The 17,277-nt window shown below is 34.9% G+C and overlaps 1 protein-coding gene across 2 annotated transcripts in view; it reads right to left on the bottom strand.

Moving 5' to 3' along the window:
• SPINK5 (serine peptidase inhibitor Kazal type 5) overlaps positions 1-10,607 on the bottom strand; it is a 76,688-nt gene extending 66,081 nt beyond the window's left edge. For both annotated transcript variants that reach the window (XM_057540822.1, XM_057540823.1), the window contains exons 1-4: positions 10,499-10,607; positions 8,791-8,816; positions 4,756-4,883; positions 3,048-3,120 (exon numbers count right to left, since the gene is read on the bottom strand). In XM_057540822.1, the coding sequence (XP_057396805.1) occupies positions 3,048-3,120; positions 4,756-4,883; positions 8,791-8,816; positions 10,499-10,553 (282 nt within the window). In that variant the 5' untranslated portion in view covers positions 10,554-10,607. The remainder of the gene's footprint in view (positions 1-3,047; positions 3,121-4,755; positions 4,884-8,790; positions 8,817-10,498) is intronic.
• Positions 10,608-17,277: the final 6,670 nt, after the last annotated feature.

Here is a 17,277-nt window from a genome sequence, read left to right as displayed (position 1 = left end):
GTCATAAGGTTAAAGAATGGCATAATAGTAATGAAGAATAAATTGATGATGCAAGAGAGAGAGGATGTCTGTAGGAGGAAACTTCTTGAACAAAGCATCTTATTCTGAGAGTAAGAAGCAGGGTTAATTTTCTTTTTTTTAACATCTTTATTAGAGTATAATTGCTTTACAGTGGTGTGTTAGTTTCTGCTTTACAACAAAGTGAATCAGCTATACATATACATATATCCCCATATCTCCTCCCTCTTGCATCTCCCTCCCACCTTCCCTATCCCACCCCTCTAGGTGGTCACAAAGCACCGAGCTGATCTCCCTGTGCTATGCGGCTGCTTCCCACTAGCTATCTATTTTACATTTCGTAGTGTATATATGTCCATGCCACTCTCTCACTTCGTCCCAGCTTACCCCTCCCCCTCCCCGTGTCCTCAAGTCCATTCTCTACACCAGCGTCTTTATTCCTATCCTGCCCCTAGGTTCTTCAGAACCTTTTTTTTTTTTTTTTTAGATTCCATACATATGTGTTAGAATATGGTATTTGTTTTTCTCTTTCTGACTTACTTCACTCTGTATGACAGATTCTAGGTCCACCCACCTCACTACACATAACTCAATTTCGTTTCTTTTTATGGCTGAGTAATATTCCCTTGTATATATGTGCCACATCTTCTTTATCCATTCATCTGTCGATGGACACTTAGGTTGCTTCCATGTCCTGGCTATTGTAAAGAGTGCTGCAATGAACATTGTGGTACATGACTCTTTTTGAGTTATGGTTTTCACAGGGTATGTGCCCAGTAGTGGGATTGCTGGGTCGTATGGTAGTTCTATTTTTAGTTTTTTAAGGAACCTCCATACTGTTCTCCATAGTGGCTGTATCAATTTACATTCCTACCAACAGGGCAAGAGGATACAAGACGAAAAGACAACCCTCAGAATGGGAGAAAATATTTGCAAATGAAGCAATTGACAAAGGATTAATCTCCAAGATTTACAAGCAGTTCACACAGCTCAATATCAAAAAAACAAACAACCCAATCCAAAAATGGGCAGAAGACCAAATAGACATTTCTCCAAAGAAGATATACAGATTGCCAACAAACACATGAAAGAATGCTCAACATCACTAATCATTAGAGAAATGCAAATCAAAACTACAATGAGGTATCACCTCACACCAGTCAGAATTGCCATCATCAAAAAATCTACAAACAATAAATGCTGGAGAGGGTGTGGAGAAAAGGGTTAATTTTTGATGGGAAAAATCTATGCAGAGAAAGTAGATTGATTTCTTTTACAGTTAAGAGGAAAATAACAGCAGTAAAAACATACTATAATTGCATTAATCTATTCACACACAGACAAGTAAACATCTAGACAGAAATTACTTGAAGGCAAACAGCCAAATATTAAATGCCTTAATTTATAAGTAAATAATTTCCTAGGTAGCAAAACATGTAACCATAGGAACTTTATCTAGAGGTCAAAATTATAATTCAGGCATAAAATTGTAACAGAGAAGTATAATGTCTTAATATTCTATAATTTTATTTCTTAAAAATCCTATTTCATTAAAATTCAGTAAATGTGTGTCTACATATGAAAACATACCACTAGTAATGTTTTAAAATAGTAGGTTTAAGAATGATGTGTGTGTGTGTGTATGTGTGTGTGTGTATTTGGGGGATTTTTGTTTGTCACTTTCTTGTATTTTATATTTTTAAACACCAATGATATATCAGTTTTTCATGAAGAAAAAAGAGGAGGAGGAAGAGAATGGATTTTTTAGATTAAGCCTCTCTCTAAATGTCACAAAGAAAAGCAGATTTGAAAAGTACCAGTAAAGCTTTCTGACCCTCACAGATTTGGGGGAACATAGAAGCAGCTCCCTTTTGCTCAAAGAGTTTGTAGTTATTGACCAATTGTGTGGTCAATTGAGCTATGTTATTGTTTTAAAAGTGAGACTGGTTGAGCCGGGGCAAAGACTTTGGTTGACTCAGTCTACTGCGGAGGCTGAGCTGCTCAGACAGTCCTGAGTAACACTGACAGTGAGGATGGTAGCTTGGTTAGACCAGGGATATTAACGTAATTTGGGTGTGCCTTCCCTGACTGATCATTTTAGTTATGTGTCAGAGGCAGGAGAGGAGGAAGAGATAGAAGATATTGGAGAAGACGCTACGTAGGAGACCTGGAATAATATAAGTAGTTGTCAGAATACCTGGCAATAGCCCCAGCTTTGTCAATAACATATTGTAAGACGTTGTAGACAGAGATTTCACCCAGTCTGGGCCTAGAACTTTTATTTTTTTGTATAAATAAGAATTTTTGTATAATAAATTATTTATAAAGGGAAATGGTTATGTGTTGGGTTGCATCTGTATAGTTTCTTTCATTTTATTTAATTAAAAAAAAAATTTTACCCCAGAACAGTTTTCTCCAACAAATATTAGCCTGAATCCCAATTTGCAAAATAGATATAAACAAGCAAGTCTACTTGAATTAGGGGAAATCTCCAAGTATTAGAAAATACGTTCAGTCAGAAGAAAAAGAGGAAAAGAGAAAGGAAATAAAATGAGTCAAATGTCTGCTAACACATGTTAAACATTGTAGCTGGCTTTTAAAACTTAGTTTCTCATTTGATCCACATTCCATTTCACAGGTGAAAAAATTGAGACCCAGATATACATAAATTGTCCAAATTCTGAGACTTGAACTTAGTTCTACAGTCCCATGAAGTCTCTTGTTGTGGAACTAAGACAGGACAGTAGAAATGAGAAATGACCATGGAAGGCAGACATCACACTGGCTGACACCACCTCTTAGCATCTGTCAGTGCCCTAAATGTTTTCAGAGAGTTGGGTCATGGGTTGGGCCTATGGACAAGCTGTACCAGATATTTAGCCTACCCATGTACTACGCCATGTTCCCTCCCTTCTAAGTAGCTGGCCTCACAACAGGTATGACCTAGTAATTAGGAAATAAAGAGATCTGAATAGAGTCGAACATAATCTCCAAAGCAAATATGACAAGTTGACTCCAAATAGTCTCACCTTTGCTGGGGCAGTAGCCCTGGTGGCTCTTGCTAAATGCCTGGCCCTTCTCTGGGATTTTGCTTCTTTTTCTCTGGAAGAGAGCAAAGAATAGAATAGCTCAGACATGCTTGACCAATTTTAGGTCTAACATTATACATGGTAAACTTAATTTTGGCTATTCTTCTCAGCTTAATCTAGCTTGTCAGAAGTGGAGGTATGTCTGGAAATGACCACAGGTACTGTAAATCTCTCCTCAGTGCTGAAATATATCTCAAATGTGGTTCTATTAAAGGCAAGAATCTTTACTGTTAACTGTATAACAGATTACCCACCTTAAATACTTCCATCATCCAGGTTGTCACCAACTGTAAAAGCAATTTATATCATTTTTGGAATGCTCTCTTTGAAAGACCATATTCAGATTGATCCAAAATCTACCCACCTGTCTTGGTCTGAGGTTCCAATCTCTAAGGACCCACAGAGTAAATTCAGCAATTTAAAGATAACTTTAATGCCTCATACAGTCTCCTCCTTTCCAGGTTAAGAAGCCAAGTTTATCCCAACATAATTTACATAAGTAATAAAGATAATAATTGTGTGAGTGACTTCAAAGTGATAAATAACCTGCCTTGTATGTCTAAAGGCATTTAATTTTTATTTTAAATTATTTTTCAATAAATTTATTCTATTTATAGTTTCAGTCTCCTAACAAAACATCCTATGTAACAAGGAGGAAACTCTTTAGTAAATATTACACCTGCTGGTTTACATTCAGCTTTCAAGAGACTAAGAAAGGATTGTTCAACTTGCCCTGGGAGTCCTCCCTCCCTAAATTTTGCCCTGCCTTCCTTCATCTTCCTACAGTGTCTTCATTAGTAGCAGCACATGTGATCAGAGCTTCATTATCCCAATATTAATGACTATGTCAGATTAAATCCCTTGACACATTACCAACTTGGCATTTTAAAAGCTGATTATAACATAATTATCTTCAGTGGGTAAGTTTTGTATTGGCTTGGTACCAGAGTTGATGTTTTTTGATGGTGGTCAGAAACCGAGAATGAATTCCCTGTTCAAAAACAAATTCGGTCCCTTTGATGTGAGGACTTGCAACTGATAACTCAAGCCTTTACCACCTATGGAGTGTCACTGGAGAGAAGGAAATAGTTAAAAAGCATTGCAAAGATGTCAGTAAACCTCCGGGATATTAATTCTTTCTGAGTTGTGGGGAGTTGGAAGCCACAGTCAATCCTAGAGTCCATCTCATGCTAGCATAATCCTAGATGTCTGAAGACACTGGCAGCTCACAGAGTCAGGGTGTATCCTGATTCTCCTGGTTGGCTCTCACAAGAAGAGTCTGGCATCATTCTCAGGGGTACAACAGAGTCAGGTCTTAACAGGCTCAAGAATTCTTTTCTCCCAGGGTCAGAAAACTCAACTTGGAAGTACATCCTCAAAAAACTATTAAGTGCTGCATAAGGTATTGATACCAAGCCCTCTGGGATATTCTGGAATACCATGAGTGATTATTAAAATCTTTCCGAGTGGGTGGCATTTATCCAACTTTACTTGATGCTAGGTATCACAGTGATCTGCTAAGCATTTTTATTTACCCACTTAGATTTAGAAAAATATATTTGACAGAAAATAAAAATAATAACATTTAGTAGTTCAGAGAATAACTGGTAACTCAAAACACTTGAAAGAAAGATTAAACTTTACTCACAATATCATTTTGCATGTGGCACATTTGTTGATGAACACTATTCCATCAGGGCTTTGAAAAAGGTTTTTATCTTGGGAACAGAACAGTTTTCCATTTTTCATCAGTGCCCTATATTCATTGCATGTTTCCTTAGGAAAATATGAAAAAAGTGTTTACAGAAACCTCATCAAAGCAAGACTTTACCTTCTAAGAACAATATTATTTCATGACCACCACCCCCTTTGTATGGAAAACATTCACTCAGTTGATACAGATAATACAAATAAAAGTAATGAGTCTGGATTGTCTGTTGGAGATTGAAAATTCACCTAAAAGCATTCATCTAAAATCATTAGTGAAATGGAAAGAACAAGGGACTTGGAGTCAAAAGATTTGAGCTTATCTTCCAGGGTTCTCATTTACAAGCCCAACAGCCATAGCAAATGAACTTCTCAAAGGCTCACTTACCCTATCTGTAAAAACAGAGGATATAAGTATATGTGTTTCATAAGATTTGTGTGGATTAAATATCATAAGCATGTAAATCCCTCAAAGACTGCCTGATACCTAGCAGATATTCAATAATTAGATTCTCTACCTCTCCTCTTCCTCCTGCTTTACTATTATAGTTGTTGTTGCTATTGCCATTATTATTATTGGAATATGCTAAGATGATGCATATAAAATACCTAGCACACAGTTCAATAATATTTGCCATTAAAAAGTATATGAAAATGTTGCAATATATTTGATGAAGGCCTGCTATATGTCACTCACTTTTTTTCTAGGAGCTTAATATTAATGGTGCATTTGCACTACCTAGTAAAGTACTGATTTAAAATGTTATACTACCTATTAGTTTAGGAAATCCACTGGTCCTTTAAAGCCTTTGTAATCTATGTTTTCTTTTTTTTTTTTCTTTTGGCTTTTTGTTTTGTTTTGACTTTGAAAAGACAAAGCATAAAGATCCTTGTACCAGAAAAACTAAGTAAATCAATCAAGCTTTTGCTCCAACTCTGACATATGCAACCTCTTCCAAAGGACAGATTATAGAATTCTATTCAGCCTCCTATATCTTTATAATAATAATTCAGTTAATCAACAAACACTTATTATGAGGATACTATACTTTTCTGGGTGTCATGGATACAGCAATAAATAAGGTAGGAAGGATCCTTGCCTAAATGGTGCTTACCATCTAATGGATAATGATGTAACTAACCTAGCATCCTATAGACGGGAGGCAGTTGGTAGCACTTGCAGAATGAATGATTAATGGTGAAGAAGAATAAATAATTTCAGAGACCAGCCCTAGGAAATTTCGCTAAGGGTGACCTACTAAAACATCTCTAAGATTATTATCACTACCCAGTGATCTTATCTGAGTAGCAGAGCAATAATTTCCGGCAATAGACTGACAACTGGGCATCTTGAGATCTGTGTCTGGTCTCTGATTCTATAGTATCTTACGCCAGTATTGCAAGTTACTGCTTAGCTGGCTGGATATAACTGATTCTATAAAGTCTAGATAAAAGCATTGTCATGGAATCAGAGAACAGCTTGGTGTCTCTGTAATAGAAATATATCCCTTGTGAGGTAGGTCTTAAAGAAAGTGCTGAAAACAAAGATTCATAACACTAGAATGAAGCTTTAAATAGTTTTTAGCGGTCAACTGAAAAAGAACATTATCAATCAAGATAATTCCTGAATTGGACTTCTCCTATGTCATAATTAGAAAAATACCTAAATCCTAGAAAGACACACTTCTATTTTTATATGAATGGACAACTGAGTCCCAGAGAACAGGTTAAGAAATTTGTTCACAGTTTGTCATTAGTAAAGATGGAACTTGATGCTATTTTTCTGAGTTATGAGGTTATCCAGTGTATTCTCTTGGGAAATAGGAAAAGGCCATAAAAATTGAAATCAGCAGTTGTGTTTTTCTCTGGGAAAAATGAAATAGCCTCCCAATGATCATAGTAGAGAGGGCTGAAACAGGAACAGGTCTGGACCATAAAGGAATCCTGAGTTGGTGAGATGACTTCTCAGCAACCGATTACTTGCAATCTAACTTCCAGTCTTTGGCTCATTTTTGTTTTGTTTTGTTTGTTATAGTTGCTCTTTGTGTTTTCTCCACTTGTCTCAGAGAACCTGGAGCCCTGTAGGGCCAAGCTCTTTCTGTTTTCCTTCACTGGCTGTGATATCGCCCAGTGTTTTCCATTTTTCCTCCCCAGGCATCATCATAAACCCCTCAGGAGCTGGCATCACCCCTGCTCTGTGTTAGAGCACTAACAAGGTTGCCGTGGCTTCGTAATAACCCTTCTGGGATGACAAATTTAAGCATATGGTAAAGATCCTTGCAGATTACTCCAGTGCTTTTCTGTGCTATTCTGGCTCATGTTTGTAACATTCAACATGTTTTTATGGTACTAGAAAGAACTTGAGCTACTGAACTTGGAAAATAAAATTTCCAGCACTATAAGAAAGACTAAATTAATTGTTTTCATTTCTGACAAAATATCCAAAGACTATGATCAGAAATATTTCCAGATAAATAATTACGTTTTATATTCTTTTTGCTTATGCCAACATGAGAGGTGGCTAAATTTCTGCTTTTAAAATGTTTTTCAATGAAATAGAGTTCAATAGTATGAGAAATATCAGTGCAAAATTTGAAATATCCACCGAAACTACTACCCATTATCATAGACACTGAAAAAAGAAAATTATGGCTTCATGCTCAGTAAGATTTACACAATACCCTTCTTTTTCCAATATGAAATATCCAAATGAGCATGCTGTTCGATTCTCAAAAATCCAGGCTTTTTTTCTACCCTACCATCCCACTCTACTTCTGCAATAGAAGTTTCTGAACCTCTCTTTAATCAGCAAACTTAAATGAAATAATAGAGACTATAATGGAATTCTCTAGAATATTCCTGTTTCTTTTTTTTAAAAAAATGTAACAATAAAATACAGCAAGAGTATTTTAACCACATTTATAAGAGTTTTGGTGTAGAAAAGAATCTTTTTACTATTTTATTCTTTCAATGTTCGTGGTCTTTGAGAAACATAGCAAATATCTGCTACATAAGTAGAAATATTTTCAATCTGAAATAAAGGCACAGTTGTGTGTGTGTGTGTGTGTGTGTGTGTGTGTGTGTGTAACTGGCTCTTTCAACGTGCCTTTCAAATAGATTAAAAAATGTTTAATTTCTATAGAAAATGATTCCTTCATTTCTCAGTCAAAAGATCCCTAAGAGTTGGTACAGACCCTTCCAGTGTTAGGGCCTCTGCCATCACAGGTGCTTCTGTCTGGTCTGCTGTGAGTTACAAGTAACTTCATGATTCACTCCCACCTCACCTTTAGATCCATGTTCTAATGCTATCTTCTCAGAGAGAACTTACCTGACTATCTCAAGAAGAACTGATACCATCTCCATCCCCAGAAATTCCTGTCTTCCATCCTGTTTTATTTTTCTTCTAGCACTAATCATTATTTAATGTAGTATATATTTTACTAATTTACTTATTAACTTGTTTGTTTTCTTCCACTAAAATGTAAGCTCCGTGACAGCAGGGTTCTTTTTTGTTTTTATATCCCTGGCATCTCAAACAGGATCTGACATACAACAGATGCTCAGTAAATATGTATTGAATGAAATGTATACACTGACTATATACAAGATACAGATGGCCCCTTTTTGCATAATGATCACAAGAAAACTTATTTCAGCTTCCTATGTGTATCATGACTTTTCAGCTGTTAAACTGAACAATAGTAATTCACTAGTGTGTTTGTTTATGGAATTTTAAAGCACTCCTTTAGTGTGGTAGATTGCCTCTTGCAGATATCCATTATCATTAATACATTGACTGGTGTGTGTGTGTGATTCATGTCTTGATTCATAAAGACCTATTTCTGGGTTTTTAACAAGAGCTATTAGTACCCATGAGTATAATATATCTGTATTATAATATGAAGGTGTTGGCCACAGAACATTTTTCTTTAGGGATCTTGGAATGAATTCAATGAAGAGCAAAAGCAGGACTAACCTGATTTTCACCTTCACTGGCAGCATCTGGGACAAAAATACAGAAACCAAAGTTAAGGGAATGTAAAACATTTAATAAGTAAAACAAACAATGTACTGAGTGTAGTATCTTGCTTATTTTAATGGCAGTGTATTTTAAAACCACAAATTGATTTGAACACATTAAAATTTACCATGGCAAATGAAGTGAGGGCACTGCACCAGGCAGTATATACAGTCACAAAGATCTCTCGCTCATAAAGTTCCAATTACTTCGAAAAATAATACTTACTCATATGCTTTCTGACCCCCTCAAAATATCTAATTTCTAAAAGATCCTTTCAGAACAAAGTATTGCAGGCCTCTTTTAAAATTATAACATAGTACACCTATCAAATATATCAATTATAGTTTTAAGGTATAGTATAGCATACAGTTTATATCATATATATACATAAAATTAAATTTTCTGAATTCTTGTATCTCTGCCTCCTCATTATAGCCACAAAAATTAGAGATCGGGCTTCCCTGATGGCGCAGTGGTTGAGAATCGGCCTGTTAATGCAGGGGACACGGGTTCGAGCCCTGGTCTGGGAAGATCCCACATGCCACGGAGCAGCTGGGCCCGTGAGCCACAACTACTGAGCCTGCGCGTCTGGAGCCTGTGCCCCGCAAGGGGAGGGGCCGCGATAGTGAAAGGCCCGCGCACCGCGATGAAGAGTGGCCCCCGCTTGCCGCAACTAGAGAAAGCCCTCGCACGAACCGAAGACCCAACACAGCCAAAAATAAATAATTAATAAATAAATAAAGTAGCTATAAAAAAAAAAAAAAGAGTATTAAAAAATTAGAGATCTGGTAAATATTAAGATTAATTAAAATCACAGACTAATATACTCTCTCATTAACAGACCTTTTTTGTACCTATACACTTTTTTTAGGAAAGTGGGCATCATTTGTGTATAATGGTCTCCTCACTCTCCATCTCTGAGGTTTCCTTTTAAAATATGTAAATGCTTCATAGCAGGTTAAGTCTAGGCAATCTTGTGTTCCCTTCAAATTCAAATAGCAAAAGGAAAAACCTACTTCCTAGCTCCCATAGAAGTCCCTTACCAATTAGATGAAATATTTTCAATCCATTTAGGATTTGAAAACACAAGAATAAAATTTGCTAGAAAGCACTACTGCTTTAAAATAAAAACAGATGACTGAATTTGATTTTTTAATGTTTTATTTACAAATATAGTATTAAAATATATATATTAAGTACATCTAAGTTTTAAATATCTGTTATACACATAATTCATATCAGCATCAATTCATAGACTTAATATCCTATGTATGTATAATATATGTAATTCACATTGTTATGAACTTTTATGTTTGGTGAGGGGAATACGGAGAAGAATCTATTAGCTTTTCAGAATTAATGTTGAATTAATGGAAGAATTTCTGATGGATAAAAATTCAGATTATCTCAATTTACTTGTCATTTCTAAAGATAACATAGTTATAAAACCACATATGTAATTCTTCAAAATTCTATGTCTGACAAGGTATTTCAGGGATATATATATATATATATATATATATATATATATATATATATATATGTGTGTGTGTGTGTGTGGATATATATATATATATACTGAAGAGGGAGGGAGAGAGACAAGTCCCTGCCCAGAGCTTTGGGATGTGTGGCAAGAGGCTTAGACTACAGGTAAATTGCTCACCTTGTATGAGGCAAAGAGCCAGGGTCAGAAGCATTGGCACTGTAGCTATCTTCATGTTGAAGATGATGTAAGTTGGTTACACGTCTGCTCCTTGCATTGCTCACCAGCTGGTGCTCTAAGACTGAACCCGTGGAGATGCAGCTCACTTTTATAGTATGCTGTGGGTGACACCCACAACAACAGCCAAACTGTAAAACCAGTTGTTCAAGGTCATGCTAAACTTAATATACCACATCAATTTAGTTTCCATCTTTTAGGATCCTGTCAAGGTGGCAGATTTGAACAGATACTATTTCTAAAGTAGTTCTAATGTGTTTTCATGATACCTCCCCTAGAATGCAACAGATTATGTCCAAGGACCCTACTCAAAGTTTAATACTCCATAATCCTATATCAGAACTGAATTCCTCACCAACACCAGACACATTTCCTCGTAGACAAACATGTTTCTAACTCAGCTCCCTTCATAAGTGGGAGGGGAGGGAAAAAGAAGACAGATGGGTTGTCCTACAAGCCAAGTAAAGATTTAAAGATTTCTACATCTGAAGAAAGCTGCTTATAGCAAGAGCACCTAGGATTCCTTTTGCTTACATCTGCATCTGTTCTAAAGTGTCTCAATTCAGTGTCACAGACACATATATAGGTTAGAATTGATGGGATCAAAGCCCTTTTAAATATTGTTCCAGAAAACTGATCTAAGGCTATACAACGCTGAGATCATGTCAATATTCTGAATCCCATCAAAGCTAGAATATTTCCCTTTCTTTATTTCATGAATTAATTTCTTTCCTATAAAATATAATCATTGGTCTCAAGGTCTGTGCTATTAGCTTTATTTCTTTCCAGTGGTTTAGTGAAATTAGTGACCATGGAAAACAAGTTCAAATTTCATTACTATCACAGGCTAGAAAATTGACTGTCTTAGCTTAATGGAAAAAGAATGGGACAGGGAGTCAGAAAATTTGTCTCTATTCCTGTCTTTGCAACTACACAGTGTAATGGAAATGAACCTGGCTTTGGTGCATAATAGATCTGGGTTCAAATCTTGACTCCTGAGTTACTAGCTATGTTGTCTTGGGCAAGTCACTTATTTGCTTTCAGCTTCAGTTTCCTAATATGTAAAATAGAGATAGTAAAACTATATTGTACAATTGTTGTAAGAGTTAGAGGTAAATTGTGTGTGTGTGTGTAATGTTTAGAACAATTCCAAGCATATGTGGTAAGTTTTATAGTTAGTGATAGCTGGCCTTGCATTTTTATCTCATTATAATGATGTGATTTACTAGGTAATTTCTAAGACTCCAAGAAAAGTCAACATCTCTTAAACGTGGTCCACAATGACAGATTTAGGTTTACTCGGCATAGAAATAACAATCCCAAAACATTCTGAAGTAAAATCAAAAAGTCAGGATATAGGTTCTCTTTTTCATCCTATCATTGTGTTCTAAACCATGACACCTGAAATAGATCAAAGTATTAGCCATCTAAACTTTGCCAAAGCCATTGCTAGGTTTCGGTCGTCACTGATGTCTGTAAAAATCCTCCTCTGCATAATGACATACCAATACTAATTTTTTAATCTTCCATTTGCTCTGTTAGACCATATGAAATGTGTCCCAACCATACACTCTGTTATTGATGGTAGAAAAGTTTAATGCCTTACAATAGAATTGGTGACTGTGTACTATGCTCTGATGAACACCAAATCTAGCCCAAATGGACAGTATTCCCAGGAGTGGAAGTAGTGATAGGGTGTAACAAAAGAACCAAAAGATGATTGCATCTCTAAAGTATCCCTGCTATGAGGAAAGGTTGAAGAAGTTGGTTTCTTTCTTACTGGAGAAGAGTTCCTTACTACCATCCAGAACCTTCTGAAATGATGAATAAGAGGATTCAGACTGATAACCTCTTCCAGGAGAATAAGATGGTCAAGAGAAGATTCAGTGAGCACCCCCAATACTGGAAGTACATGTCAGCTGGCTCTTGTCATCAGACCTACTTCTGCATTTCATTTTAGAAATGTAAATCCAGAGGTGATTAATCATACACTCTATTAATCACTCCTTATTTTTGAAAACCATGGACTTTAAATTCAAATGAATGGGACTGAGGTTTTAGAGAACTGGGTTTTGGGTTAATAGAGTACTTTTATATTAGGTTATCAGAGTACTTTCCTGAAATTCTAAATTCTATTTTTTTTTTTTGCCAGCTCTTTCAATTATTCATCAAACGTGTAAAACCCTTTTTCTTCTCATTAAAAAGGAATGGAGTTAGGTTGTAAAAAGTATAAACTTTACAATTCAAAACATGTATCAAGTGGCCCAGAATCTGAATTCACATCAAGGATATTGACACAGAGGGAAGAGATAAAAAAAATATAAAGTAAACAAGATTTTGTAGATCAGTAATGTTACTAAAGACAAAGGTTATTTCCAAAATCCAAAGTTAGCAGATCATTGTTCAGATCTTCTCTTTTTCTATGCTGAGATAGCCTTGATGATCACAATAGTTTAATAAATAATTATAGTCCCTTACAATTAAATCACCTTCCGCATCTTTCCAAACAATCTGTCATCCATTAGCTCTCATGACTTGTTTATGCAATGCAGTGATGCAGCAGAGTAGGTGTTATTGTCCGTTCCTTACCTGCCAAAAATGGTGCCATTAATAAACCTCAGAGTAGGAACTAGCTTGGATGGTAATACCAGCCTTGCCACTTTCTCACCTTTTACACCCTATGTGGCCATCGCATAGCATTTCAGACAGTTCAGAGAGAATCCGGACGTTAACAGTGCTTTAAACTGGGTTCAACATTCTACTGCTAAGGTAGTCCTTTCTGTTTATCCCCTGCTCTCACATTCACACACACACAACCATAAACCCACAATGACAAAAAGAATTACGTTGTGACCATGACTGAAAAAGTATATGTCCTAACAGTTCTTAGAAGATGAATTAATTTCTTTTTTATTTTCTTAATTTTTAATTTCCTTTCCTAAAATTCTCATGTTTTCCCCCATTAATTTAACATGTCTGTCTTCTCCTTTTTTGAAAGACACTAACTGGAAAATAGCTTTTACCCCCCTTCTTATCTTGAAATGTACCATTAACAGGTACCTTTACTCCTTCTCTGGGAGTTCCTTTCTGTTTGTCTAGAAAGGCTGAGAAACTATAAAGATAAGCATATCATTTTATCTAAGAGCAGGATGAGATGGGCATTCTTTGATCACTAAGCATACAGACCCTACTATTTATAGATATAATTGTTGCTTATGTTAGATTAGGATTAAGAAAACAGGAATGTTTTAATACTTAATTTTTAACTGTATTAAATTTTATGTATCAGGTTATATTTTGTTCTTAAATACAATATCCAGCTTCTCCCTACAGTTGATGCTAATGGAACTCCTATTCCATGACCCTACACTATCCATCACTTGAAAATTCTGTACAGTCTCAAGTCTCCTAGGATTCATTCTGACTGTACAAAACAAGTTTGTGGAGCTACAGTCCTTTGGAAAAAAATCACAATGAATTAATTCTGAAGTAGCTAGTATAATGAGTTTTGGCAAAAAAGTAATGCATATTTTACAGTGAAATATTTTTATGTGTATATATATACAATAAGAAGAAAACTGTTAGATTTATAAGCAAAATTAGGAAAAGGTGGTATATATATCTTTATTAAATTATTTGCAAAAAAATATAAAATTTTCTATCATTTATGGTGCACTTACTAAGTGACAGGTACAACAATAAAGAGTAAGTATCATTTTTTTCTTTTTCTACAGGTTAAAAAATGGAGGTTTGGTGAGCTTCTATAACTTTTCCAAGGTCATACAGCCTGTAAGCAGTGGTCTTCGCAAATGATAACAGTCAATGAAAATAAAGGCAGTGAAATCCAGAGTCCAAGCTCTAAAATAACACACGCTGTAGTGACCATACTATTTATACCTATAACTAGTTTACCTCAGACACTTCCTGTTATAGACTGAACCGTGTCCCTCCAAGATTCATATTTTTAAGTCTTAAACCCCAGTATTGCAGAATGTGATTGTGCTTGAGGAGAGGGCCTTTAAAAAGGTGATTAAGTTAAAATGAGGCCGTTAGGGTTGAGCCCTAACCCAAACTGACTGGTGCCCTTATAGGAGGAAATTTGGATGTAGAGAGAGACACCAGGGATGCCTGTGCACAGTCACTTACACCAGCCCACATCGTTTGCAAGCAGTCAAGCTGTGGCTCACATCTAGGTCTTAAGACTTAAAAATTTCATTCAAACAAGTAGCAAGTTAAATAGACCAACCATTGTGTCATACAACAATCTTGATTCACTAGACAGAAAAAAGCAGTAAGAATGAATAATAAATCAGAGAATCCTCAGGTATGGGACCAAATTACCAAAATGTGATTTAACAAGTTAAAAATATAAGTCCAAAGTTAGATGTTATGGTATTCCAATAGATTCTATAATACTCCCCGCATGAATACAACAAATATTTACTGAATGCATACAATTATCTGTTATCATGTGAGAGCCCAGCGTTAAGCTTGTGAATAAAATAGATGTGGGCTCTAATCTCTAAGAAATTATAGTCTAGTGGAAGAAGTAGAAAATAATCATACAAATCATTGTTCACCTGAATCTGTGAAAATCTTTTAAAAACGATGTCCATAGAGTAAACCTAGCATATAATACAGATATTTGGCCTCTAGAAGGGAATTCCCTGATGATACTCTCAATTCTTAAAAAAATAAGCTGGGGTTAAAAAGGTGTATAGCCTTCAATCATCTGAAAAATTCAGTTAGTCAAAATGAATCATTCCTTGTAGAAAATAAACTTATAGTTACCGGCGGGTAAAGGAGGGGAAGGGATAAATTGGAAGATTGGGATTGACACATACACACTACTGTATATAAAACAGATAACTCATAAGGACCTACTGTATAGCACAGGGAACTCTACTCAATACTCTATAATGGCCTATATGGGAAAAGAATCTAGAAAAGAATGGATATATGTATATGTATAACAGATTCACTTTGCTCTACACCTGAAACTAACACAACATTGTAAATCAAGTATACGCTAATAAAAATTTAAAAATATATATTTTAAATGAATCAGAGAATGAAATTTTGCTGTAGTAATTTCTTTTATCTGAATTTTAGTTTCCACTATATTACTAGTTAGTTAACTAACACTATTGGGGGGGGGGCAGGAGTTATTTAAAAGTGAATTTAAAAGTGAATATAGAAATTTAAAAGTGAATATAGAAATTATTTTGCATTTAGTGGGTTTTTTGTTTATTTTGAGTGACACCTCCCACATGATATTAATGCATTTCATCACCACGTCCTTACTATAAAACACCTCTATTTAAGAAGGTATTTTTCCAGAAAGTAATTTTAATATTTCTAAGCAAGAAGCTGTAAGTAGTGTACATTTATTTGTTATCTACATACACAACCTTGGAAAATGCAATAACCAGCTTTAGTCTACAGTGTAAGATAGGGATTATTTTTTCTCTCACTTCTAGATAGAAAATACTACTTATGCTTCTGAGAAGTATTGTAAAACTGTATAGGAAATTATCTAAGAACTCTATGCAGTTACTAGCATTAATAAAGGCTATTAATATACTTATTGTACTTATAGAGCAATTGCATATAAAATTTATTTTTATAATATTTATATAATAATAGAGTACAATACTAATTTGTACACAATATATATATATAAAAATATTTATATACTGTCTATATTTTATATATTTGATCCTCACATTAACTCTTTGAGGTAAGCAGATAATATCTTATTTCCATTTCATGGTCAGTAAAACTGAAAATCAGCATGGTTGAATGATTTTCCTCTAGTCTGTTAGCCATAAGTGGAAGAGCTGTGACAGGAATTCAAGTTTCCTGATACATATATATATATATATATATATGTATTTGTTCTGATATATTTTTTTCACACTCTCCCATATTTAACAGAGGTCTAAACACAAATTCAGTGAGATTAGGATAGGAAAGAAGAAAACATCGAAAGAGTACAAAAGAGAGGCATGTATTCAGAAAGAAAATAAAGAGAACAGAAGGACACCAAATATACTGAAAGAGAGAAAAAATCAAGTTTGAACCAATCTTGGTGATGAAGGGCAATATTAACATGTAAAATGCTTTACAAATTACAATTTTTAATACATATTCTCATTTGGGCCTCATGAACAACCTTTTGAGTAGGTTGGACATACATTATTGCTAGCATCCCCATTTTACTAAAATTTAGAGAGATTTTTCCCAAAGATACAAACAATAAGTGGTGAAAGCTGGAATCAGACAGAAGTCTACTCAATCAAGATTCCATTGTCTTTTCCCTATGCCCTTTGGCTTTTTTTTTTTTTTTGGAAGATCAAAGTTTATTTACTACCTGCGTACAAAAACATATTGCACATCAAACAACCAAAATCAAAAAAAAAAAAAAAAAGGAAAAAGGGAAAAAAAGAAAGAAAAAAGGGGGAAAAAAGAAAAGGAAAAGATACTCTACTGAAGACTAATGTGTAGTTTATACAGAATAATCCTTCTGGAACACTGTGAAAGATGCTTGAAGCTTTCATAATTTCATTAGGAAGAAAATGATGAGAAGGCAAATAAGAAAACTAAAATGCCTGAGTTATTTTCTGAAAAGAGAAACAAAAAAATTTGTATGCTAAGGGATACACCAGGTTTTGTTTTGTTTTTTTTTTAAGGATAAGATTTCCACTTCTGGCCAAGATGCA

Source organism: Balaenoptera acutorostrata, chromosome 2 (genome assembly GCF_949987535.1).
Source record: "Balaenoptera acutorostrata chromosome 2, mBalAcu1.1, whole genome shotgun sequence".
In the NCBI taxonomy this organism is placed as follows: Eukaryota; Metazoa; Chordata; class Mammalia; order Artiodactyla; family Balaenopteridae; genus Balaenoptera; species Balaenoptera acutorostrata.
This window is presented reverse-complemented; position numbering and strand designations above follow the sequence as displayed.